This window comes from Ostreococcus tauri (genome assembly GCF_000214015.3).
Source record: "Ostreococcus tauri WGS project CAID00000000 data, contig chromosome 02, whole genome shotgun sequence".
NCBI classification, from domain to species: domain Eukaryota; kingdom Viridiplantae; phylum Chlorophyta; class Mamiellophyceae; order Mamiellales; family Bathycoccaceae; genus Ostreococcus; species Ostreococcus tauri.
Window position 1 is genome coordinate 377,552 of NC_014427.2, and position 25,133 is coordinate 402,684.

Here is a 25,133-nt window from a genome sequence, read left to right on the forward strand (position 1 = left end):
CCAAGCAGTACCGCTTGAAATGCGTATACCGTAAAAGTCCTAAAAAGGGTCGAAAAATGTAACACCTAACTTTGGCGTCGCGCGCGCGCGTGTGACGGACGCGTTCTCGAGGGTTTGTAACGAAATTGGAATTATTAAGTATGGGCGCTAATTAGGACTTCTACGGTAGGTTAAAATTAAATATGCGACCGATATATACTTAAGTGTGTCGCCGCGACGCGTCGCGGCGTCGCTCGTCGCGCGATCCGCGCGATTTTTTGCGACACGATGCGAAAGCTAGCGAACTCGTGACACGCCGAGTTTGGGGACGAACGGACGTCGAAGACGCGGCTCCCAGCCCGCGGATCCGAATCGTTTGAAAATGTATGGGGAGGTTTCCTTAACTCTACGTTCTCACAACTCGCCGACGCTTCGCCGATTTCAAAGAATCAAAGAATGATTACAACACTAGTGTTACACTCCATCTTTCCAACCCATCGGCATCGGCTCGAGTGACGTTTGAGTCTCCGTCATCGGCTCGATGTGGGCGATTTTGAGCATTTCTGCGTCAATTGCGTTGATGGGCGCTGGCACCGGTACGCCGGGCAGTTCAGCGTGAGGCTCCGCGTGCTGATTCCTACTTTCAATCTCTTTTGATATTTCCAGCGTCAGGGCGGCGATCAGGTCAGCTTTTTTCAGCTGCCACCTTGGATGAAGTCTCAAAACGCTGCGATGGAGCGTGATGAGCTGCGCTCGAGTACACGCGCGCAGATCGTTGAGAGACTCGATTCGCGCCAATATTGCGGGCGCATCTTGAATCGCTTGACACAAGAGGTCTTCCTCCTTGCGTATTTTGTCTTGCCGCTTCCTTTCAGCATCCTCGACCGCGCGTTTGGCGTTGTTCACCCCGAGTTCGGCTCTCGCCATCGCGGCGTCGCTCGTGACGCCACCGGGAAGGAATGCAACGTCGGCCGATCTGATCTTGACCGCGTTGTCTTTCACGAAATCAGTCACCAGCATCATCAGCTTTGTCTGTGATGTCAAAGTCTCGCTTAAAATCGGGCGCAAGGGGTTATCTTGGCCACCATTTGCCACTGGGCGCGAATTCACACCGCGAGCCTTGAGAAGCTTGCTCAGAACGACTACCGGTTCGGCGACTTCAACTTGAACTTCTTCGCCACCTTGTTGAGAGACCAATGGTTGGGATCTGTCCTCGCCAACCCAGCGTTTTTCGTCACGTAGAACTTCCTTGAAGCGCTTAAGCGACGCAATTCACTGCGTCGACGTCTACTTTTTCTCTTCTGCGCCACGAGCTCCCTTCCCGGTGCGACTCGTGGCCGTTGGATGTCAGTCCCAGCGAGCCCCATGAGCGCAAGCGCAGCGAGACTACGTAAACTCGATGTTCATCAGTCTTCAGATCGTAAAACCGCCGCGTCGCGACGCAATCGAGGACGATCGATCGGAACCAAGGGCAACGAGAATCGCGCGTGAAACGTGAAATCTCTCGAGAACAACCGCACCCGTCGTCGTCACCGTCGTCGTCAGAATCGCCATCAGACGCTTGATCTGGACGAACGCGTAGGTCCACCATCGCGCACATCGCGTTTAACCCATTCCGAGCCCCGCGCGCGTCGCCACGTGCCGCCGCGTCGTCGTTAAGTATAATCAGGTTCGGGTCAAAAGTCTAACCGTGACACCCGAACGGACGTAACTTTGCGAGTACAGCATCGAATCGAGCAAACTCAAGTGCGTTGGATAGACCTTTAAAAGAGGCATCGCACACAAATGAAAAGAGGCCTAAAGATCAAAAGGCGACGAAACGACGAGAATATATACTTAAGGAGACCGAAGTCGCATATTTAATTTTAACCTATAATGGTTGTGCACACCTTTTGTTGAGTCATAACCCGTCACGTCATGCATGAGTAAACAGTATGAGGGGGTACTCCCATTACTGCCGAGCCGCTGCCTGCTGTTGAGAAGTTCGCGCGTCAAAATCAAGTCTCTTGGAGAGGCCGACGGTCGACCAGCCCCGGTCAACGGTCCATCAGCCCCGACCGATGCTACCTCTACTCAACTCGTTCGCGAAGGCGCCGATCGCTGCAAGCTATGCGTGAGTCGCGGCGACGAGAAGTGCGCGCACACGCGTAAGACCGAGCGTTCGGACGCCCGCGTGACGCGCGCGAGCAAGCGTTCTCGGCGAGATGCACCCAATTAAGTATTATACCTCTATTTAGCCCATCATGTAAATTTTTTTATGTAAATTCGGACAATCGGACAATTTCCTCCAAGGTCAAATCATCTTCCATGGGTGGTGAAGGTGATTCAAATCACCTTGTTTCGGGTGGTGATTTAGGCGGACTAACAGCACCGTTCATAACTAAAGTTATCGGCGAGTTATCGAAAAAATGGGGGTAACAGCACCAAAATTAGCATAAAGTTATTGAAATCACGTGATTTTGACGATAACTTCGGGGAAAGTTATCGTCAAAATTAAGGTTTGTCAATAACTTTTGACGAGTCAGCTCTTGAGTTAACGAGGAGGGGGTCAAAGTTATGGAAAAGTTATCGAAATCAGCTGTTGTGCTGTTAGTCCCAATGACGATAACTCTGTCATTAAGTCGGAGTTATGGTCAAAGTTAACAACGGTGCTGTTAGTCGGCCTTAGAAGGTGATTCAGATTTTACCCAACCTAGCTTCCCAGTGCAGGCCTACTTTCGACCCTTCACTTCGTGAGCCTCTGACGTGACGGAGCCTCGATACAGTGCGCGAAGCGCAGCGCAATAACGAACGTATCAGTGTGGATGAAACCGTACGTCATTCCGAGCACGATGGAGAATGCCGAGGGTGCTCCTCAAACTGGCACAGTGCCACTGAGATTTTGTCCAAATAGTAACGATCTGCTTTACCCGAAAGAAGATCGGCAAAACAAGAGATTGGTATACTTTTGTCGTAACTGCGACTTCACGGCCGCTGCGAGTGATAGCTGCGTGCATAGACGAACTATCTCCCACTCAGCCTCCGAGATTACCGCAGTGTTGCACGACGTAAGGACAGATCCAACCCTGCCACACTCGAAGGACGTCCAGTGCGCACTGTGTGATACAAAGGAGGCGGTATTTTTCTCACAGACCACTACAGAAGGAATGTCTTTGTTTTTTCAATGTATATCGTGTGGACATAAATGGAAAGACACGGGCTCAGTTGCGTGATTTACTGACTTGACGTGAAGCGAGTAGGCGTGTACGCTGGTGACTGGAATACAGTTTTGATTACACGACGGATAGCCCTTCATCTAGCTTCGAACTGCACCACTGACAGTAGAAAGAATGTAAATTTGACAAAATAGGTTAGCTGAACGTGAATTCCGTACCTTGCTTCGTTCTTTTTTTGTATAGGATGCGATACCCACACTCTCTGCAAATTATAACATCGCCGGGACGAAGAAGTACTTCAGATCCACAATCTACCAGCGCGAAGTGAGTAAAAGTGAGTAGGACACGGTGTAAAAGCGTTCTTCAATGCTTACCTCCGCAGTTATACGCGACGCCGGCACCGCTACCGGCTTTCTGCTCATGGTACATCGGGCACGTTCGATTCTGTGACTACTTGTGCCGACGACGAAGGCGACAGTACCACTGCAGCCGTAGAATGAGACGATGTTCGCCGAACCTCACGATATCTGTGTTAGATGCGCACTTCGGGCGAAGTGGGTTCACAAGTACGACGTCAACTGAGGACGTGTGACGACTTTAGGGTTTGGGTCAGACCGATCAATGGGATCTTTTAATAACACGCCTATCGTAGGGTCACACCCATCTCCTCAACGAGAGAGACCCGTACGGATTCTTGTAATGCATTAATTTCATCATCCGTCAGTGACCTATCCATGGACCGATAAGTGATTCTGTAACAGTTGGACACCCTGTCTGTTTTTGGGTTGCAGAACTCATCGATTAGCTTGACTTCTTCAACAAGACTACCTGCCGTTGCGCGTACAACTTCGCAGAGATTATTCTCTGTGAAACTACTGTCGTTCGGTAGCCAAAATGAAACATCCTTGTAGCATGGAGGATACTTCGAGTAACTTTTAAACTTCTGCATGCCAACGCCACCACTGCGAAACATTCCAGGCTTGAATTGTTTAGTAAACCTCTCGTCGGTGGTCCAGAAAAGTCTGATGTCAGGGATACCAAAGAGCACCATGGCTAAGCGTTCGAGTCCTAGGCCAAATGCCCAAGCTTCTTCTTCCGCGAAAGTTGCATCACGCAGAATTCGCTTTTCCATCACACCACAACCAAGAACCTCTAACCACTCGCCGTTGAAAAATATTTCAAGCTCATATGAAGGATTCGTGAAAGGAAAGTATGCATCCACCCAGCGAAGCTCTACTTCGCCAAACAAATGCCGCGCGAGACCTTCAAGCGTATTCTTTAGTTCCTGACTTGCAAGCTCGTGTGGGGTGAGGTCGCTCTTCGATGTTTCCTCTTTGCTAAATACCCTGACTCCCTCCATTTGATGAAAAACGGGAAAGTGCGTGGCGTCAATAGAATCTCGTCTGTACACATCACCAGTTACCAAAAATCGTGTCTCTCCTTGCTTCAGAAGACCAAGCTGGTGAGCAGACGTGTGGCATCTTAAGACAGTGTCTGAGGTGATGTAATATGTATCGTTCAAGGAACGTGATACATGGTCCTCAGGCACCAGGACAGAGTCGAAATTGTCGTAGGTAGACACCACCGGGCACAAGTCATCGAACATTGTAAAATTACCTTCACCGTAACTTTCATCGAAATAGTCCATTATTGCGCTCTTCAGTATGCACAGCGGATGTTCTGGTTTACGGTGCAAGTTTGCACCAATTTTATCATATATGTACTCGGTAACGTTGTTCTCGGGGACATCGATGAACACATCTGCCAAAGTCGTCATAAGTAACTATGTTCGTACAAACATTGAAAGAAAATGCCCCACCTTCGCGAGCGACAGCGCGCGGCGTTTGCGCTTTTTTTGCCCCACAAGCGCAGGGCAGTATCCCCTCGCCCGGAAAACCACGGCTTCCCGCGCGATATGCTTTGTGCATAAAACGCGCGAGGCATTGCCGTTTCAAAGCACTGCGCATTCGTAGACGCTATTGCGTTTGCTCCGCTCGGGCGTGTCGTGGAACACTCCAGCACACGCAGTGACGTCGGGTTGCAAGTATGGCTTCTCGGGTCAGTCACATATTGTAAAAGTTTCTATCACACCCCTTCAGAGGATTTTGACTAAGGCCGACTAACAGCACCGTTCATGATAACTAAAGTTATCGACGAGTTATCGAAAAATGGGGGTAACAGCACCAAAATTAGCATAAAGTTATTGAAATCACGTGATTTTGTTAGGATTATTGCAGGCTAAATACGGTTATATAGCCTTCCCGAGTCCTGAGTATGTGACGAGTCATAACTCATTACATGTAGACTCTAGAGTTCGAGACAACTAGCTTAGACTTTTAATGAAACGACAGATCTTTACGCACAGAACACGCTACGACGCGATCACCACGGGACCTTAAGCTTACATCGATCGATGTAAGCTTACATCGATGTAAATATGGCACGCCATCGACTCACCCACATATCCCAGGGCGTGGCTAAATCTCACCGGGAAGCAACTTTTTATCAAAATATTGATCGTATATTAGACAGAGTTAAGCCATTGTAAAACCACGGGCAAGTCACCAAAAGACTATGCGAACCACGAACCGTTGACCGGGTCACCGTGACCCGCGGAACCACATACTTGTACCAACCAGTGTACCCGTACGTTCCACTCGCAGCGTGCGACAAGAGCGAGTAGTGCCGGTCCGAGTAAGAAAACTCGTACGCTGAGCGATTGATCACACTGCGGCCATCATGTTGTCACTTATTTCAGTCGGCCCCTCCGAGTCGAAATATCTGATACCACGCGTCGCAAAGAATGCTCTGTCGCCCGCGAGCAGATTCGGGCGTTTTATACTGCACCCTAGACGAATTTGTCTTCGTTTTGCAGGTGAGTCTCACGGTTTGACTGAGGCTGATCTACTTGTGCTACAGCGTGAACTGTGCTTGAAGGACATACGAAGGTGCGGTCTATTACTCAGATTGGTTGCCACTGCTCGAAGATGTCTAAGTGACTTACTCCGCAGAATTAGTTTGACTCAGTTTACGGAAGGTTTCTGTAACAGTGTTTTCAAGGTGGGGAGTACCACAGCTGCACACAAAGCCGCACAAGTTTAATTTGTTTTCCAGATTACAAGTCAGGACGGAGTGTATGTTGTGAAAAAGTATAGTGCTTTGTCGAAGATGCGAACGGGCATGCAAAGGTGTGACCGTCCTGAATAATAGTTTCATTTTTTCCATAGTTTATATTAGTTGTGTTCAGACACACAGAGCTCTTGCAGGAAGTGGTCTAACTCCACTGTTTGTTGCGAGTACTGAAGACATCATCGTTAGTCAGTACTTGGAAGGTGATGTTCTTCGAGAAGAGAGTATGACTAATGATACATTTCACGAGCCGCTAGCTGCACTGTACGCAAAGCTTCATCATTGTTAGATACTTTTGTCACGATGGTCTAGGATAACCACTCTGCATTCGTTGGAAATGGCTGATAGTGCGTGGTGCGAATTATAGTTGTAGCATTCGACTTAATTTCGCATAGATGACGCTCTCATTTGGAGCTGGCTTCATCAAATGACCCTCGAACTACAGCAACGAAAGGTATTTGCGTTTACATCTACCCGCACCTGAAGCGCTCACTTTTTTTGTGAAGGGAGCAATCAGCGGCCATATATCACTTCAGGTTTGACTTGTTCAATGTTGACACAAGCACCATTATACAAGTTTCTTCATAGGAGCTGACGGAAGAAATTTTCAGAGTAGAATCGATATTTCAAGTAAAGTGAATTTAGTTATGGGTCTCAAAATATCTTAACAAAATCATAGAAGGTTGATATCCATGTGTGTTTTTGTCATGGCGACTTAAAACCTTCGAACATTATTCATGAGCAAAAAGGATCAATGAAGGTATGCTAGCAATCGATGTTCAACAGTCGATCTAAAAACATGCGAAGTTGATTGATATTGATCTAGCGGGCCCAAATTATCGTGGGTTTGACAGTATGAAGCTTTTCCGAACCAGCGAGAAGTTGTTTTATGATGCCGCTTTACTTTCGTTTTTGGATTCTTACCACAGACGAGCTGAGCTTTCGAAATTTACTGTTTCTGGTGAGCCACATACTTGCAACACTTTTAGTTTCTCATGCTTCTTCACCAAGAGCTGTTCTATGAAGCTCAGATGTGTGAAGTTTTGACCTGGTTGGAGGTAAGCTTGCTATCAAATGGAATCTTTTAGCTGTGATCTTCTTCAACAGGCAGCGTTATTCTTCGCAACTTTGTCGACGATGGACACGGAGACAGAGCGTAATGCTGCACTATTTCATGATAGATGGTCACACTACAGACGAACGCGCTGGAAGCTGGAATATTTTGGAAATCTTTTACAAAAAAGAACATAGTGAAATAGATCATCAAATTTGGCATGCAGTTGCTGCTGAGAGAACTTCTCAGCCATCATCTTCAAGCCATACTCATTAGTCTCAATGTCGTGTAGCAACGACCCACTGCAGCAACAACCCACTGCAGCAACAAGCCCCTCTTCCTCATACCTTAAAAGCTGAACCAGCTCTTATTCTGCAACTCCTCTAACTTTTCGACAACGTAAATGAAAACACCGTCTGCGCTTGTCTCATCTTCGTTTTGGTCTAAAAGCAGTGTGATCATATCACCGGCCTCAAGTTCAGCTTCATCGTTGGGGCCTAGCGTCTGCCAGGCACCACCTGCCAGTGCCACTCCCGACACGTTCTTCGTGTGCAGACCCTTGACCAACGCAACGCCTGTCTGTATATTCGCCACTATGCTCAACTGCTTGTGGGAAATGCGCTTTGAGTCACAACCTCCGTGACCACGTCCGATAGTTTGCGGTCCTCCAGTGAGATAAATATCCGTTCTATCTGGTGCGATGAGTCGACACTTATACTTCATCCCACCTGCCTGTTTTGATGTTTGCTGAATGGACATGGTGTGCTGATTCAATCCAGCCGCGGCGAGGTCGCGGCTCATGTGATGGGCCAAAGCATTCAACTTCACAATGTCGCGCTGAAGCAACTGTAGAAACTCCTTCATTGACACATTCGGAAGAATCTGCAAATCGTCATGTCCAAATGGAACCCCAACAGTCTCTAAGTTTAAAATCATGTGCTCTAAGTGTTGTCGCTCGCCGTCATCTTCTATTTTGTCATCCTTGAACGAGTCATATATAAAAGCGCCTATGATATCAACTACAGTTGTTGCAACTGAGACCATGATAAAACAGCTCATGATTGCCATCATAGCCGTGTATGGATCAGCTTTACCCATCAATCCCTTTGCGCCATACTCCAACTGCACTCCTCTATACTCCATGATAGTTCCGCTTTCTGAAATATCTTCAGCTCGCCCAGAAAAGTGAACTGTGTCCAAACTCGTCACAAAGCTTCCTTTGCTGTTTAGCTGTATGCTCATCGTCGCTTGCGGCGTGAAATCAAACGGCTTGAAATGTGACATGGGGCGGAAATTGCTAAAGGTCAACTCAACGCTCAAGCGCACACCCGTCAAACGGTAAATTGGAAACTCCGCGGAAAAGCTAGTTGAGACATCTAATTCGTTCCTGTCATCAAGTCCGATTCCTGCCAGGCGAAGAACTTCGTGCAGGTACATGATAGGATATTTTTCCGTACTATTCGTGTTCGTGGTGAGGAACGTTTTGAAGGCCGTGAATGCAGAATCGTAGACGATGACTTCTGACGGATACCCGTTATACCCCCAACTCGTGACAAAACGTGGGCGGAATTGTAAAATTAGATTATCCGGATCGAGTGGAAACTGATTCTCGTCGGGATTATATTTAATACTGCAGCCGACTTTTGTCACATTGTTTTCGCACCACCTCGTGAATGCTCTTGATCGTATGTGCGTCGCAACAAACGTTGCCGCGTCGTTCGTTTCAACAATTTGTGAGCTTGGTATGTAAGTGACGCATTTGTTATTTAAGTACGCCCCCTCTGGAACCAATGAGTCACCCACAAAGTTTGCAAATGACGAGTTGCAGTAAAGTTGCTCCAGCGTTGTGGCGTCGGTAACGCTGAGATCTCTGACGGTATCATTTATGGTGGTTGACATGTACACACGGGGCTTTTCCTTAAGCATGTATGTGTGAGCTCCGATCACAGAGATTAACGCGTAGCAAAGAATAGCCGCCATGAGAGTTTTGTGAACGTAGGCCAATCGCTTGTCGCTGATCTTTACGACCTTGAGCGTCCGGTAAGACATTAAGTCGTCCCAAAGCTCGGACAAGCCTTCCTTGATACCTGCTCGGAAAACAGTGCGTGAGACTCGACGTATGGTGTGATGATAATAAGCGTACCCATTCTCACCGGAAGTCACGATGTTTCAACTAATACTCAACGATACTCGAGCGCTACGGCCCATGCGGCGCGAGCTGTAGTGCACGGGTGTTGGCTCGCACGAACTGGATGTCGACCCGACATTGTCGGGCGAAGTGTGGCAGAGGAAGCAAACTGGATCAAATTATGTTGAATATGGCTATACCCATGAGGAAAAAATATTTCAGCGCATAGTCTATACTATGTTAGGAGAAATTTATATATCGCACCTTCAGAGGGGCGTGGCTAAATCTCACCGGGAAGCAACTTTTTATCAAACTATTGATCGTACATTAGACAGAGTTAAGCCATTGTAAAAATATAAAAACGGCATAAATGACCAAAAACACCACCAGTCCTGACTCCACGCTTCTTTGGGACTCCCCGGACGTTGAGCCACTTTCGGGTGTTTTAACCTTCTGAAAATTTGTGACAAACAACAGCAGCGACACCTAAAGGTGTGAAACGAAGCGGTGTGAATGACGAATCTACGATGAATACGGTACAAACACTTGAAACGATGACAACACACCTGCTCTTGGTGAATCAATGACTTCCATGGTGCCGATTTGCTGACAACGCGCGCCATCGACGTTGCAACTCTCGTCTGGTGCTGACACGCGTGGACTTTTCATAAGACGCTCCGAACCCTAATTAGGGTTTGACCAAACCCTAATTAGGGTTTAGCATTCGTGAATGCCGACATCATTCGAACATCAAACACGCTTACCGTCGAGAAGCGCGTGTGTGAAATGCTTTCTGTGCACGATTTGAGCATCTGCTGTGGCGCGAACGTCGAATCGATGCGTGTCGACGAGCATTTGGCGTCGATGAACACATGTAGGGTTTAGTTAAACCCTAACTAAACCCTATATAGGGTTTAGAGTATTTGAGTTTCTGCTCGCAAAGGAAGGACAGCAGCGTGATGTCGAACGTAATGGGCGCACGTCTGAGCGATTCCATGACGCAAAACTGCCTGATTCATCTCACGTGGATATATTTAGGTGATATATTTTGATAAAAAGTTGCTTCCCGGTGAGATTTAGCCACGCCCCTTCGCAGGATTTTGACTAATCTCGGGGTAGGTTGTGCACACCTTTTCTTGAGTCATAATCCGTCACGTCATGTATGGGTAAACAGTATGATCGGGGTACTCCAACTTGTGTTTTACCTTGTACAAATTTCGGCAAGTTTTCGCAACACGCGACATGTGTGCGCGGATAACGCGCCGACGAGGCAGCGAGGACGTGCACATGCTTCGCCACACGTAGTATCCATCACACACTATCGGATCATTGACGTTCTCACGAGAAGAAATCGCTCAGTCGAATGTAGAAGGCAGAACAACCTCACCCTGACAAAGCCGTGAGGAGACACCTTGAATCCTGCCCAAACCCTACCTAAACCCTAACCAAACCCTAGTTAGGGTTGATGACACATGCACAGCACGTGCAATACGCGCTGACACCACAGTTTAATGGATACGATGGACAACACAAGGCGTTCAAAGTCCTTTCTGAAGCCCGTAACGCGGATGAAAGTGACACGTCGAGCGCTTGTGCGCGTAGAACACTCGCGAGAAAAAGATACCTAAACCCTATGTAGGGTTTATGTAGGGTTTAGACGTGGTTTCTTGAGAGCTTGGGGTGGAGTACCAGAGCGCGAGGAACTGCGTGAGCACGTCGCTATGTCCGTCGTATGCCACAGAAACTGGATGAATCTGATGTGACATGCATGTATCTACAACTGTTCATCGCGACGCACGTCCTCGCTGCCTCGTCGGCGCGTTATCCGCGCACACATGTCGCGTGTTGCGAAAACTTGCCGAAATTTGTACAAGGTAAAACACAAGTTGGAGTACCCCGATCATACTGTTTACCCATACATGGCGTGACGGATTATGACTCAAGAAAAGGTGTGCACAACCTACCCCGAGATTAGTCAAAATCCCCCTTCAGAGGAGTCCCACGAGACTGACGAGTCATGATTCGTTGACGAAATACGTATTGTACGCGGAAAAGAACTATTACGTCGCAAGGGTGGGTCTCTCTGCCTCCAAATGACGGCAGCGTTTGGCGAGTTATGACTCAAGATATATTAGCTGGTAATAGGGGTAATTCGGGGTAATTGGGCGACAATGTAAGCTTAAGGTCCCGTGGTGATCGCGTCGTAGCGTGTTCTGTGCGTAAAGATCTGATGATTATTATAATGTGTAAGCTCGTTGCCTCGAATTAGAGTCTACATGTAATGAGTCATAACTCGTTACGTACTCAGGACTCGGGAAGGCTATATAACCGTATTTAGCCTGCAATAATCCTAACAGACAAGGGTGGAGAATCTCCACTGGAGAATCCTAGGTTGGGTAAAATCGGCATCACGATCTGCATCACGACCCGAAACTTCGTGATGGGCGTCAGCATCACGACTCATAGATCGTGATGCGACCAACCTAGGTGGAGAAGACGCGAGGCGAACGTGTTTTTTTCAACAAGGTAGGAACACCCGGTAGTAGATGTGACACGGTGACGTGATTCTACTAAAAGATACACAATAAGTATTTCGTCAACGAATCATGACTCGTTAGTCTCGGGGGACCCAGCCCAGCCCCCAGCCCTTCGAAACGTACATAGTCCGGATGCGGGTTTGATGTTAAAAGAACCTGTCTACCTGACCGGGCAGGCTTGAATGCAGGGCTTTTGTGACTACACACCAGCCGACGTCGCGCGCACTAACGGTTGTCGCATAGCACAGCGATAGCTAAGCTTATAAGGTACGACTCCATTTGGAATCGCGACTTCGTAGCGTAACACGATGTGCTTCAAACTTTCTTTTGATCCGACACGCCCTTATCTGCTCCAAGCGAACGTTATCTCGCACTTCGCGTGCGTGTCTATTGCGATGAATGCGTTGCAAAGTTGTAGCTCAGTCTACGACTTTCTACTTTTTATGTGACTATTGTTTTCAAAGGGCCGTACTGACCAACTAGCGTCGCTTTTGTTTGTTTACAGCTTCCGGACGTGCAAGTACTCGAACTTCGTAGCCGTCATGATGAACTCGCTGACTAGTAGGCACTCGACGCATAACATCTTAGTCGCTGGTTCGTTTCGACCAAAATCAAAATCTCGCTGCGCCACTGTGGCTATGGCGCGTGAAACGGATCCGAAGAAGCGAGTCGTGATCACTGGTATGGGTTTGTGCTCAGTGTTCGGGAACAACTATGATACGTATTACGACAAGCTTCTATCTGGTCAGAGTGGAGTCGCCCCCATCGATCGCTTCGATACCACTGACTTTCCGACGAAATTTGCAGCGCAAATTCGCGCTTTTGACAGTGAGGGCTACATTGATAAGAAGAACGACAGGCGCCTTGACGACTGCCTCCGATACGCTCTTGTATCTGGGAATAAAGCATTGGAAGACGCGGGTCTTGACGCCGCTGCCATCGAAAATATTGACAAGCAGCGCATTGGAGTCCTCGTTGGTAGTGGTATGGGAGGCTTGACAGTCTTTCAAGATGGCGTGAAGGCACTCGTGGAAAAGGGTCCAAAAAAAATCACTCCATTCTTCATCCCATATGCGATCACGAACATGGGTGGTGCCATGCTTGCTATTGAAAAAGGCTTCATGGGACCGAATTACTCAATCTCGACGGCCTGCGCGACGGCAAACTACGCCTTCCACGCTGCCGCGAGCCACATCAGGAAAGGAGATGCTGACATCATGGTTGCAGGTGGTTCTGAGGCTCCCATCATTCCCGTCGGTCTCGGTGGATTTGTGGCCTGTCGGGCACTCAGTCAAAACAATGATGATCCAGAAGGAGCTTCCCGCCCATGGGACAAATCGAGAGACGGATTTGTGATGGGTGAAGGTGCTGGTGTCCTTATCATGGAGAGCTTGGAAAGTGCAAGGAAGAGAGGCGCACGCATTCACGCGGAATATCTCGGTGGAGCCATCACGTGCGACGCGCACCATATGACCGATCCTCGAGCTGACGGCCTAGGCGTCTCCACTTGCATAGAGCTTTCCATCAAAGATGCAGGTATTACGGTATCTGACATCAACTACATCAATGCGCACGCTACGTCTACACTTGTTGGTGATGTCGCCGAGGTCAACGCCATTCGCAAGGTCTTTAAAGACGTCGAAAACGTGAAAATGAATGCCACAAAATCGATGATTGGTCACTGTCTCGGGGCAGCGGGCGGTATGGAGGCGATTGCCTGCATAATGGCAATCAAAACGGGGTCGCTCCATCCCACTCTCAACCAACAAGAACAAGAGCCTATTGTTAACGGCATTGATACTTGTGCGAACGAAAAGAAAGCACACAAGGTGACGGCAGCCATCAGCAACTCGTTTGGTTTCGGTGGCCACAACTCGTGCGTAATCTTTGCTCCGTTTGAAGGTTAAACTTGTTCGCAGTGACTGCGACGCAGTCGAGAAGAGAGCCCTCGTTCGCGCTTTCATGTCTCTAACTAACTATAAGCAGGTTCTCTTTGTGAAGAAAATCTAGAAACTTGGGAAACATATGTAGAGTCACCAAGCTAATATTTCTGGACGATACTTCGAGCCGACGCGCCCTCTATTTTGACATGCTCCACTTAACACAATCATTGCTGAGGCCAGAACTTGACCGCAATGGAACGTGCGTTCGCGTCGCCAAACTCGCCCGTATCCTCGCGGTCGCGATTTCTTCCCTCACGCCCGGGGCGCCCACTCCCATTCGCGCGCCGAGGCAAAGGCGACGAAGATCTCAGAGCTGACGTTTGTTTAGAAATCGCCGACGAAGTGGGTCCGCGACGACGCGCGCGCGCGCGCGTCGGGGAGATACACGTCATCACGGGACCAATGTTCGCCGGGAAAACCTCCGCGCTCGCTCGGAAACTCGCGACTGCGCGATCGAGCGGGAACGCGGTGTTCGCGATCACGTCTTCACTCGAGGCCGAGCGCTTCGGAGCACGGGCGGAGACTTCGTTGGTCACGCACGACGGCGACGCGTTCACGGGCGACGAGGAGGGCGTGTGTAATACGATCGAGGGTTGCGATTTCGGGGAGGCTCGAGTGCGAGCGATCGGGACGGAGAACGGGTGGACGTTTGCCTCGGAGGACGCGAAGGCGCTCGAGCGGGCGGACGTCGTGGCCGTGGACGAGGCACAGTTCATGCCTGGGTTGATCGATTTCGCGCTTGAGTGCGCGGAGAAGAGAGGACAAATCGTCTATATCGCGGGATTGGACGGGGATTATCGTCGACGGCGATTCGGGGAGGTTTTAGATTTGATTCCTATGTGCGATTCGGTGACGCGGCTCAGAGGGACGTGCGCCGAGTGCGGACGCGCGAGTTCATTCAGTCGACGCGTCGTTGATCTCGGCGACGGAGAGGACGTCGTGAGCGTGGGTGGGAGTGAGAAGTACGCGCCGGCGTGTCGGGCGTGCTACCTCAGGCTTGGTAGGGATGAGAGCCGAGGTGACGTCGCACCAAGATGGGAATGAATCGTTTTCGTTTGTTGCACGCTCTTATGCTATCGCGCTACTAATTGTAAATCAGGCTAATGTGTAGTTTCTAGAATCTCAGTTTCTTCGGCGTCTTTTGGGGTGTCTTTTTCGGCGACTTCGCGTTCGTCGACGCTGATTTTCGACCGTGCTTGTTCGTCAATCTAATTCCGGCGGATTGGAGACCGGGAGCCGCCGCGTCGTTTTCATCTTGGTCGTCTTCGTCTTCGTCTTCGTCTTCGTCTTCGTCTTCGTCTTCGTCTTCGTCTTCGTCTTCGTCTTCGTCGTAAACCACGACGCGTCCGCGTTTACGTTTCGGAGTACTCGTCTTTAGATCACTCTCCATGCCGGCGCTATCCGCCTTGGCTTTTCTTCCCCGTCTTTTTGTTGCCGTCCGCTTAAACATGTCCTGGGCGAAGTCACTTGCGTCTCGAGTCATGAGATCGCGAAACGTCTCCACTACGGTTCGCGCGGCGTGAAGGGATTGGCCCGCCGTGGCATCTACGAGCTCACTGGTCTCAAACTTGACGTCCGAGTTGAATCGTACCACCTCGGCGTTTCTCGTCGCCTCCGTCGGGACGTACGAGGCCACGCGCGCATCTGATAACTCGTACGCCCTTTTGATGTGCGACTTGAGAAGTAAAACGACAATCAGAGCGGACGCGAGTTCGACGTCTTTCCTGAACGTGTCCTCGGGCACGGTTTCTTCGGGTTTCGTCGCGGAAGCCTGCACACCTTGGTTAAGGTGCTCGAGCAGGAGACCGCCCTTGAGTGAGAGCACTCGGTTGAGTTGGAAGATGACGTACAGCGCCTCATCCACTGACGTGAATGGAAGTTCGGTGACGACGCTGGCGAGGAAACGCAAGAAAAGCGCGTCCGATGCCCCACTCGATGTTTCGAAGCGTCGCAGGAGCGTGTTCAAAAAAGCGTTTCGAGACGTCCTCGAGGAGTTCACCAATCCGTAGACAAAAGCAAACCCGCTAGCGGCGTCGGGAGCGTTCATTTGTGCGTTCCCGCGGCGCCGACGAACGCCGTTTTCGAGTCTCTTCTTGAACGTGTACATAAGCTCGACGCCGTTCGTGAGTTGATGCTCGAAGAATTCGCCGTGGCGCTGCACCTGCGCCTTCAGGAGCTTGCGCGCCAAACGTTTGACGCTCGGAATTGGATCGACCTGTAACGCAATCAGTGTGGCGAACGCGCTTGCCGGATGGACCAATCCTTGGCGGAGAATGACTTCGACCAAGTGGAGCGCTTTCAAGCGGACGATGTGGGCGGAATCAATGCACAGCGTCAACACGTCTTCCCAGTAGCGCTGTGCGATGCCGCCGGCAATGGACCGATCGCTCTGACCGTTCACGATTTGCAACCTTTCCGCTTCTCGCGAGCGCTTTTCAGCCGACTTGAGCACTGAACCCTTCGTCGAAGCCACGGTAGCGTTCTCTCCAGCGGTGTTCGCGCCGTTGCCGCCGCCAAACGTGGCCGTCATTCGGAACTCTTCCTCGTGGATTAACTCGTTGAGATTTGATAGCGCCTGCTCCTTGAGGCAGCGCTCGGAGTCCGTCGCTAGCGCGGCTCGCATGATCGCGTCAAAGCTACCCTTACCGAAGCCGCCTTCTTTATTGAACATCAATTCAGGTCGAGCGACGAATAAATCTCCGCACGCTCCGAGAGCATCTCGAATGAGTTCGTATTCGCCGTCAGGCTGAGACTCGAGCGCCTTGCGGAAAACACGAAGGAGATCCTGAATCGTGATTTCGCAATCTCCTCGCTCAACGGCGGCCTCGATAACGTCAGCACCGAATCTGGCGATGTTACCGAGCACGTACAACGACCGAGCGCAGTGAGATTTATTCTGCTTGCTGAGTGGCTTGCCGTCTTGAATGTTCTCGAGGATGATTGAGATGAAACGCTGGAGCATGGATATTGTTCCACTGTCTTTGCTCCCGCGCGTCTCCGCGACGGCGCACAACGTTTTGCACGCGTAATAAATCACTGATTTATCGTGATGACGGAGCAGCAGGATGCGAAGATCTCGTTCGACTTCCTTTGCCACTTTCGATGGGAGACGTCCGGCGTGTTTGGCGACCATGTGTATGACGGACATGCAGCACTGCAGCTTTTCACTGACGAAGGGTGTGCGGTCGTCCACACGCTTGAGATACGGCTGCAACGCGACGGCGAAGTAGGTCGTGTCACCCTTGGGTAGACACAGCACTGGGTCCACGACGGTGAGTATGTGCAAGCCGAGGGCGTACTTGACGCTCATTGGTACCGCATCCGGCGTCACTCCCGCGACTAGCTCGTCCTCAAGGACGACACCCGTCGCCTCTTCTTCCACATCCGCGGAAGTGTCGAGCGCATTGAACCGACGTCCCTCTTCCGACTCACTCTCGATGAGAGCGTGTAGCATTTGGGACGCCAATTTTCGCGCGACTACCTGCATGCTGCTCACGTTGACCCAGGCATCTAGCTTCTCATCTTCACTCGGGAATAACACCGCGCTCAGAATGGCAACCATCGGAAAAGACGACAGCAAAGGTAGTTTTTGCTTGCCGTTCCGAGAGACGAGTGTATGTATATTCCAGGAGACGTTGACAAACTGATGCGCTCGATCCGCCACGGCATCATTCTCCTGGCCGTCGCAGTCGCGCAGGATGGCCAGATGCGACGAATCGTCAGCCATGGAAGTGCGACGGTTTTCATCGCCCTCATCGTCGCCGCGACGATCATCGTCAGAATCGGAGCCACAACCGAACGGCGAGAACCATACTTGTCGGAAAAATTTCACGATTTGTGATCGTAGTCCTTCGTCTTCGTCTAATATGCGAAACGCGAGCACTTGCATCGCCTGATCTCTTTTTGTAAACCGTGGATTGCGTACGCACTCTTGGAGGATCGTGACCACGCGCTTGCGCACGAAGACACCGACATCGGACACGCGATCTTCGATTAGCTCGTAGTATTTTTCCGCCAAATCGATATTTTGAACCACTTGCTTACCGATGACGTCGACGACGGCGGCGCGCACTGACGAGCCGGTGTCCTTCAACCTGAATTGGAGCGCACGAACGATCTCTGGTGATTCTAAAAGCTGCGAGTCTTCGTACACCATACTTCCGATAGCTTTCGTCGCGCTCGTTCGCACCAGGACGCTCGGATCGTCGAGCATACTGGTCAGGCGTTGCACGAGTACATCAATCTGACGTGCAAGCGGTCGACGCAAGTTGAGGTGCAGACACAGAGCCACCGCGAGATCGCGAGGAAGACTCGCATGTGATCCTCGACCGGCGCTACGAGCGGTCTCGGCGATTCGTACCATGGGAGCGTACAACGCGCTGTACATCGACCGCGATCCTCCCGCTTCAAGGTCTTGTCGAAAGCCGATACCCGCGCGCTCTGCGTCCCGAGCGCATTGACACAAGTGGTACGACATCGCGGACGTGTTCAGCGTCAAGCGAGCGTGCGCGGCAGGTTCAGTACCTTCATCGCTGGTAGGTCGTCCATCGACGTCTTCTTCATTCTCACGCGTGGAGGTCGTCGAAGCGCCGCCGCAATTGTTCTCAGCCAAGTATCGAACGAGAATTGATTCCAGCACAAATGTTTCGGCTCTGGCCTCGTTGTAGTCCACCACGGCCGTAGCCTCTCCCACCGACGCTACCTTGTTCTGAACTATAAAGAAATCCTGATACGCGAAATGTATGGCGCGTTCGTACAGCGTCTCGGCGTTGGAAGTGAAATCTAAATCCTCCACTCGAGGCAGTTTGCGCGAAAATTCACTCGCTTGGTCCGCCTTCGTATCCGCCCGAAGCTTTGACGCAACTTGTCCGAGAAAGTCTACAGCGACCTCTCGAATCTTTGAGTCTTTACACTGTAAACCAGTACTCCCGAGGAGATTGCCCGCGAGGTTAAGAACCAAAAGATTCGACACGGGCCACTCTGGGAGATTTCTGCACGCCAGAGCGTCTCCGAGCGCGTTGTTGATCACGGATCGAACCTGACGCTCGTTCTCCACCGCTTTCGTCTTTGGCCATTTCGTCAGTAAATCGTTCCAAAAGTAGTTGGTCCAGTAAAACGCTGACCCGAATGCGCGAGTGTGAACATCCGTTGACTTCGACTCTTCACCGGTCGACAATTTGGTCGGTTTCTCGACGTCGGTGAATTCAACGGTGCCTTGCAGACACTTCATCAGCAGAGCCATCGTGACTTGAATGTGTATTTCCTTTTCACAGGGAACGTTGAATCCTCGCGTGAAACGGTTCTCGGTCGGAAGCTTCATCAAGGTGTTCAGGATGTTGTCTATCACGAATCCGCGATGTTCTGAATAATGCGAAAAGATGCTTGCGACGAGTTCCACCGCTTTGATCTGCGTAAAGCTCACGCCGTCTTCAATCTCAAACGTAGAGAAAGCCAACGACGTGAGCTGTAACACAGTCGCATCGGGAAGCGACAGCACTGAGATCAAGCCCGCCAAGTTTGTGAGAGCGACGCCTATTTTTGCCTCCAACATCTTCGCAACCTTTTGTCCCAGGGACCCACTCGTCTTGGACGTAGACGCGGTTGCGCAAAAAGTGCTCCCGATAACTTCCCTTTACTCGCCGGTGTCTTCTTCTTCGTACTCATTGGATCGTCCGCGACGTCGCCTTTATTGTCCTCGCTGCCGCGATGGACGTTCCAACACCCGGCGTTGTAGAACACGAAGACGTTTCGCACTAAATGTTTCTTTGTGTACTCAATCATTTGATCAATTCCCTCCTCGCGGTATATCTCCTTCGGCATGTCCGACGCGGACAAGATGACGAAATATGCCCCAATCGCCTCCACCGCTTTGAGCGCGCGCTGTGCGTTTATCCCTCGTGTCTGTTCGTTTACGCCGATGAGCGTGTCGCTTCCGCTCCTTGCTACGCACTCGAGCATCGCCAACACCTTCACCATCTCCCTCTTACCCACGCCCTTGAGCAAGCCGCGCTTGCGCAGAGTCTCACACCTAGAGTTGAAATCGCGCATATCGCTCACCGAGAGCACATTTGTCGCGTCTACGTCTTCGTCGACCCTATCCTCGTTGCCATCCAACTTGGCGCGCGCTCTCAAATCCTCCGCCGCGCGCACAAAATCCCCCACCAACGCCTCGCCGTCGATCGATCCGATCAACTCCGTGGCCACTATGGCCACTCGCGGCGCGAGCGACGGCGGAACCGCCACTTCACCGCTCGCGCGCTCCTCTACGCCTTCGATCGCCTCCGTCATCTCCTGCTCCTTCGATCCGTCGCCTGTTGCCGGCAGCGTCGCCCGCGCGCTCGCTTGTAAACACCCCGCATCCGCCTCCGTCACTCCCGCCGTTATTGGACACCGATCCGCATCCGCCCGAGCGTACTTTCGCCGTCTTTGCCTTAACGTGGTGGATCTACGTTTTCGTAATCGCGTCCGTCCATCTGACGTCAGTCGTCTTGTCTCAAAGTCTCGAGATCTACTCCGCGAGCACTTCTCGCTCTGTCCCGTCCTCCCCCGAGCCTCGAATCGCGTGAAATTTCGCGCAACGCACAGGTAAGAAACATCCGTTTCCGCGATCAATGTCGCAAGCGCCCTCGTGGTCTCACGACGCGTCGTCGTCGACGAGAAACAATCATCGATCGATTTGGAAATCTCGTCGTCGTCGTCGTCGTCCAGAAGCTCCACGTGCGACGCGTCGACCGTGGGCAGCGTGTGTGCGCACGGGCGATGGTGCTCACACGGGCCGAGCGCAGTGAAGCGTGGGGCAGCTGGCTGCATCACGACAAACGAGAGGCAGGATGTGGTAGTTTGAACGAGCGCTTTGCGATTTCGACAGACAGCTTTCCCGCGCAAATTATACCAGTTTCGCGGATGGTTAAGTATGTATTAGGGTCTAGAAATGTATTTTATTGAAGTCGTGCACGCCTCAGAGTGGACGCTCAGTGTTTTTTGGATTTTGACTTCTTACTCGCGGGCCAGCGCACGACGAACCCGCGACCGGGGACGTGGTCGAGAGGGTAAAACGTCCCGGCTTTCCTCTGCGCCGCGTTCTTGCTCTTGGGGTTGTAACCGTGGACGGGGACATAGCATCGCGCGGCGAAGAGCTCGCGCTCGGCGGGATCCGTCACCTTTTTCCGCACAGAGGCAGTTTTCTCGTACCGCTCCCGCGTGCGAACCGGGGCGAGACCCTCGAGGGCAGAGATTGGGTTGACATCCACGGATGTACCGAGGAAGATCTCGTCCGGGGAGGTCTTGGGGGAGATCTCTCCGCCCCAGGCGAGGACCTCGTCTTGCGTCATGTACCAGCAACACTCAATCATCATCGATTTGTCCTCGTCCTCGAAGCATCGCTGAATCTGTGCGAGGTACATGTCCTCTGTCGCACGCTCGGGTAAGCAGTACACCGAATCGCCGTTCTTGAACTCGACACCGTCGCGGGTGAACCCGTCGTAAAAGGTTCGGTCGCACCGGACGCCGTCCTTCTTACCCTTACCTATCCAAGACACCAACGCGAGGTGATTCCCAGCCTTTTCGTTCGCCAGATCCACCTTACGCTTCTTCTTTGCCCCTCCATCTTGCGTGGCGGTCGTGTTCCCGCCGCCGCTCGCTGACTTACCACTCGACTTGTTCTGTTTCGCCTTTTCCTTCGCCTCTTGACGTGACTTCTCTCGCTCTGCGATAACCGTCAGCGGATTCACCGTTCTTGGCGCCTTTCGCTTTTCCGGCGACGTCGCGTTCTCACCGAACCCTCTCTCACGCACGACATCCTCCACCGCGCGCGTCTCCGCCTTTTCGTGACACAACCGCAAGACGTCCCGAACGCTCGCGTGCGGCGCCCTCTTCCGCGTCCCGCCCTTTCTCTCACCCCCCCCGCCCCCCAACCACGACCTCGGTGGTCGATACTCCCGACCCGGAAAGTCATAAATCGTCTCCCCGCCCTGGACGTCCTCGCGACCGCGCTTCACCCACCCCTCCCCGCGCGTCGTCGCCGCCTCCAACGTCTTTTCCGCCGCTCGCGTCCCATTCGTCCCATTCGACCCATCTCCATCCAGCGTCGCCCGCGATCGCGCGCACGTCGTCTCCCGCATCGCATCCGCCACTTCTCTCGCCGTCACGCCGTCTCGTCCGCTCATCACCAATCGCGCCGCGAGCGAGAGAATGATCGCCTTCGCGCGCGGCGTCGGCGATCGCGCGTCGCCCTCGACGGGCGATCGCGGCATGGACGATCGCTCGAGCGCGCGCACCCGAGCGCGTTCTCGCGCGAGCGCCCGCGCGCGCGCTCGGCGTCGATCGTCCAATCGTCCGGGGCGGGACCGATGCGAGACGGACCAACGTGTCCGACGCGGACACTTTCACCCGGGCCTCGCGCGGTCGGCTCCATCACGACGTATCGGTCGTGACGGTGATTTCAACGCACACGGTGTCGGGTCGTGATTCAACAGGTGATTTGAACGTCACCCAACCGAGCGTGTCTCGGGACGTTCGTGCGCGCACGTTCGTATTTTAGCCCGGCACGCCCCGTGAGACGGCGCGCGACGCCCCCGCCGACGGTCCCGAGACGGGGGTGGTGGATGTGAACCGGCACCCCGCGGTGCGCGCGCGCGCATGGATCCGTCGACGTTCGCGCGCGCCGTGGACGCGTTCGCGCTCGATGGCGCGCGCACGGACGCGTCGGTGATCATCGATCGGTGTCGACACGGCGACGAGGGCGAGCTGAGCCTGTTGGCGGTGGAGATGGGGAGCGCCCGGGCGTTGGGGGCGTGCCTCGACCGCGCGTGCGCGGTGGACGACCGAAGCGTCGTCGCCGCGGCGCGGTACGGGCACGGGGCGATATTGGACCGATTGTTACGGTGCGATCGATTGCGAGATGGGGGTGGGGGACGGCGGGCGGCGATCGCGGCGGCGGCGGTTGGACGGACGACGACGTTGGCGAATCATTTGCGCGAGTACGTCGACGCCTCGTGCGCGTACGCGGCGGCGAAGGGGGGGCACTTGCGATGCGTGAAATTTTTGTGTGAGAATTGTGGGGTGGCGGTGCCGATCACGAGCGCGTACGCGGCGGCTGCGGGTGGACACGCGCACGTCATGCGCTACGCGTTGCAAAACGCCGAGGGCGACGGCGTGCGCGCGGATGATCTCAAAATTTGCGCCGAGCGCGCGTGCGAGGGTGGACACTGGCGCGTGCTCGAAGTGCTTCGTCGTTACGCCATTTTTCGCTGGTCAGAGACGTATTACGTCCACGCCGCGCGCTTCGGGCAACTATTCATGTTTGAGTGGCTTGAGAAAAACTCTCCGAGGCCGTTCACCGCGCGCGCGCTTCGCCGGTTCCGCGCCGTCGGTTACGATTCAAACGTCGCGGACGACGTCGCGGGTATGATGACCGATCACATCAACGACTTAGAGCGCAAATTCGTTGACGCATCGACCGGTGCATCGACCGGTTCGTGGGTGACGACGATGATGGAGGAGAACGACTCGAGAAGATATCTCGTCTTCGCGTGCGCCGTCGGCGTCCTCTTCGTCGGCGTCTTACGCGCCGTGAGGCACGATTGATACAGGTAAATACAGGTGGACACAATTGCACACGCATCACCATCTACGCTTTCGTTCGATTACACGGGCAAAACCCCGTTCGATCGCGTCGTGAACCCGAGCGCGCGGAAACACCCGCCGCACGCCGGAGACGCGATTTGCGTCGCCACCGCGACCGTCGCCCGCAACCCCTGTCTTCCGTACGGAAAGTAACTCACCTGATAGTGCACCACCGCGAACGCCTGCAAAACACTCCAAAACACCGTCATCACGTACGAGTGCATCCACAGCGCCGCCCTGAGCGTCATCCCGGTCGTGATCAAAAGCCCAACGCTCGACGGCAACCGCTCCTCGCTCGTCATGTGTTTCACCTGTCCCTCCATCCCTCGCAGCGCCCCGACCGCGGCGAGCGAGCACATCGTCCCCGTCGTGAAACACAACCCGAACTTCGCCGGCGCCAGCGGGAGCGTGGGCAAACCGACGAAGAATCCCAAACCGTACGCGAACGCGCTCGCGAGCGCGCACGCGAAGAATCGAATCACTCGATCCCTGTCCACGTGCGCCATCGCGCTCGACGTCTCTCGCGCCAACGTCGCGGACGTATTCACCACCTCCCTCGACGCCGCGGTGGCGCGCGCGGAGGCGTCGCGCGCCACCCGCGCGCTCGCGCTCGCGAAATCTTCAAACGACCGCTGCGTCTCCAGCGCGAACGCGCGCCAATCGCTCGCCAACGTCCCGCGCGCGCCGTCGTCGGCCATCCCGCGTCGCCAAGCGTCGCCCGCGCGCCCGTCGCGCGTTCAAAGCGCGCGGACGCGCCGACGCGTCGACGGATGACGCGTCGTGTCGAACCACTCGCCGCGTTTCGGACGTCGTCAGAGCGCGACCGATGTCCGCGCACCCGCTCGACGCGCGCGCGCGACGCACCAGCGCGCTCTTAGCGCGGTACTACGACGCCGCGGGCGACGACGCGGGCGCGGTGGGGACGAATGTCGATCCGATGGCCCGACGTGAGACATCGCGCGACGACGAATTCGACGTCGACGCCGTCCTCGCGCGCGCGGTGCGCTCGAGAAACGGCGATGGGATCACGCGCGCGCACGCCCGGGTGTGCGAAGAGCTCCGAGCGTGCGCGAGTCGCGCGCAGGGGCTGGTTCGGGACAATTACGGAACGTTTACGCGCGCGGCGGGCGCGGCGGGCGCGCTTCGGGACGCGACGCGGGAGATGTTGAAACAGTGCGAAGACGTCCGGGTGCGAGCGCGTGCGGCGCAGAGGTTGAGTGAACGGGCGCACGAGCGCTTGAGCGCGCGGAGGGAGACGGCGGAGCGATTGCGAGGGGCGAGAGGGTTGGCGCGCGCGTTGAGTTCGGCGCTGCGGACGGCTCCGGCTCTGGAGGAGTTAGCGCGCGCGATGGGACGTGGGCAAGCGCAGAGGATCGATGCGTCGGAAGAGGACGTGCGAGGGGTGATTTTGAACTACGTCGAGGTTCGTGAGGTCTTGGACGCGCTCGGTGGGGAGGGGTCGGACGCGAAGGCGTTACGGAGGGCCAAGCGGAGGTGCGACGACGCGCTGAAGGTGATCGTCGATAGATTGAAGGAGCGCGCGCGGACGAGCGCGTTGGGGGATGACGCCGCGTCGGGGGACAA

At 53.4% G+C, this 25,133-nt stretch overlaps 13 protein-coding genes across 13 annotated transcripts in view; 6 read left to right on the top strand and 7 right to left on the bottom strand.

Moving 5' to 3' along the window:
* Window positions 1–453: 453 nt before the first annotated feature.
* OT_ostta02g01750 (unnamed product) lies at window positions 454–1,002 on the bottom strand (the record flags this gene model as incomplete). The annotated part of the gene is made up of 1 exon (XM_003074945.2): window positions 454–1,002. The coding sequence occupies one exon, from the start codon at window positions 1,000–1,002 to the stop codon at window positions 454–456; it is 549 nt and encodes a 182-aa protein (XP_003074993.1).
* A 1,808-nt stretch (window positions 1,003–2,810) lies between these two features.
* On the top strand, window positions 2,811–3,191 carry OT_ostta02g01770 (DNA-directed RNA polymerase, subunit C11/M/9; the record flags this gene model as incomplete). The annotated part of the gene is made up of 1 exon (XM_022985038.1): window positions 2,811–3,191. The coding sequence occupies one exon, from the start codon at window positions 2,811–2,813 to the stop codon at window positions 3,189–3,191; it is 381 nt and encodes a 126-aa protein (XP_022840730.1).
* A 79-nt stretch (window positions 3,192–3,270) lies between these two features.
* On the bottom strand, window positions 3,271–3,563 carry OT_ostta02g01780 (RNA polymerase archaeal subunit P/eukaryotic subunit RPC10; the record flags this gene model as incomplete). Its single annotated transcript, XM_003074946.1, has 3 exons — window positions 3,271–3,293; window positions 3,353–3,445; window positions 3,509–3,563. 3 exons carry the CDS (start codon window positions 3,561–3,563, stop codon window positions 3,271–3,273), a joined length of 171 nt encoding a protein of 56 aa, XP_003074994.1.
* Window positions 3,564–3,777: 214 nt separating this feature from the next.
* OT_ostta02g01790 (Phenylalanyl-tRNA synthetase) lies at window positions 3,778–5,062 on the bottom strand (the record flags this gene model as incomplete). Its single annotated transcript, XM_003074947.1, has 2 exons — window positions 3,778–4,895; window positions 4,954–5,062. The coding sequence occupies 2 exons, from the start codon at window positions 5,060–5,062 to the stop codon at window positions 3,778–3,780; spliced, it is 1,227 nt and encodes a 408-aa protein (XP_003074995.1).
* Window positions 5,063–5,873: 811 nt separating this feature from the next.
* OT_ostta02g01810 (Choline/Ethanolamine kinase) lies at window positions 5,874–7,514 on the top strand (the record flags this gene model as incomplete). The annotated part of the gene is made up of 12 exons (XM_022985039.1): window positions 5,874–6,082; window positions 6,146–6,194; window positions 6,249–6,322; window positions 6,372–6,527; window positions 6,576–6,610; window positions 6,659–6,717; window positions 6,770–6,799; window positions 6,852–6,893; window positions 6,943–7,023; window positions 7,071–7,224; window positions 7,275–7,321; window positions 7,371–7,514. 12 exons carry the CDS (start codon window positions 5,874–5,876, stop codon window positions 7,512–7,514), a joined length of 1,080 nt encoding a protein of 359 aa, XP_022840731.1.
* A 151-nt stretch (window positions 7,515–7,665) lies between these two features.
* On the bottom strand, window positions 7,666–9,464 carry OT_ostta02g01820 (Forkhead-associated (FHA) domain; the record flags this gene model as incomplete). The annotated part of the gene is made up of 2 exons (XM_022985040.1): window positions 7,666–9,404; window positions 9,461–9,464. The coding sequence occupies 2 exons, from the start codon at window positions 9,462–9,464 to the stop codon at window positions 7,666–7,668; spliced, it is 1,743 nt and encodes a 580-aa protein (XP_022840732.1).
* Window positions 9,465–12,524: 3,060 nt separating this feature from the next.
* Window positions 12,525–13,889, top strand: OT_ostta02g01840 (Beta-ketoacyl synthase, active site; the record flags this gene model as incomplete). The annotated part of the gene is made up of 1 exon (XM_003074950.2): window positions 12,525–13,889. One exon carries the CDS (start codon window positions 12,525–12,527, stop codon window positions 13,887–13,889), a length of 1,365 nt encoding a protein of 454 aa, XP_003074998.2.
* Window positions 13,890–14,117: 228 nt separating this feature from the next.
* On the top strand, window positions 14,118–14,969 carry OT_ostta02g01850 (P-loop containing nucleoside triphosphate hydrolase; the record flags this gene model as incomplete). The annotated part of the gene is made up of 1 exon (XM_003074951.1): window positions 14,118–14,969. The coding sequence occupies one exon, from the start codon at window positions 14,118–14,120 to the stop codon at window positions 14,967–14,969; it is 852 nt and encodes a 283-aa protein (XP_003074999.1).
* A 70-nt stretch (window positions 14,970–15,039) lies between these two features.
* On the bottom strand, window positions 15,040–20,213 carry OT_ostta02g01860 (HEAT repeat associated with sister chromatid cohesion protein; the record flags this gene model as incomplete). Its single annotated transcript, XM_022985041.1, has 2 exons — window positions 15,040–19,509; window positions 19,542–20,213. The coding sequence occupies 2 exons, from the start codon at window positions 20,211–20,213 to the stop codon at window positions 15,040–15,042; spliced, it is 5,142 nt and encodes a 1,713-aa protein (XP_022840733.1).
* Window positions 20,214–20,896: 683 nt separating this feature from the next.
* Window positions 20,897–22,177, bottom strand: OT_ostta02g01870 (Bromo adjacent homology (BAH) domain; the record flags this gene model as incomplete). Its single annotated transcript, XM_003074955.2, has 1 exon — window positions 20,897–22,177. The coding sequence occupies one exon, from the start codon at window positions 22,175–22,177 to the stop codon at window positions 20,897–20,899; it is 1,281 nt and encodes a 426-aa protein (XP_003075003.2).
* Window positions 22,178–22,562: 385 nt separating this feature from the next.
* On the top strand, window positions 22,563–23,510 carry OT_ostta02g01880 (Ankyrin repeat-containing domain; the record flags this gene model as incomplete). Its single annotated transcript, XM_022985042.1, has 1 exon — window positions 22,563–23,510. The coding sequence occupies one exon, from the start codon at window positions 22,563–22,565 to the stop codon at window positions 23,508–23,510; it is 948 nt and encodes a 315-aa protein (XP_022840734.1).
* A 59-nt stretch (window positions 23,511–23,569) lies between these two features.
* OT_ostta02g01890 (Vesicle transport protein, SFT2-like) lies at window positions 23,570–24,247 on the bottom strand (the record flags this gene model as incomplete). The annotated part of the gene is made up of 1 exon (XM_003074956.2): window positions 23,570–24,247. One exon carries the CDS (start codon window positions 24,245–24,247, stop codon window positions 23,570–23,572), a length of 678 nt encoding a protein of 225 aa, XP_003075004.2.
* Window positions 24,248–24,375: 128 nt separating this feature from the next.
* OT_ostta02g01900 (Phosphatidylinositol 3-/4-kinase, catalytic domain) overlaps window positions 24,376–25,133 on the top strand; it is a gene marked incomplete at both ends in the record, with an annotated part of 1,797 nt that continues 1,039 nt past the window's right edge. The window contains one exon of the mRNA XM_022985043.1: window positions 24,376–25,133. This exon is cut by the window's right edge and continues 1,039 nt beyond it. Within this exon, the coding sequence (XP_022840735.1) occupies window positions 24,376–25,133 (758 nt within the window).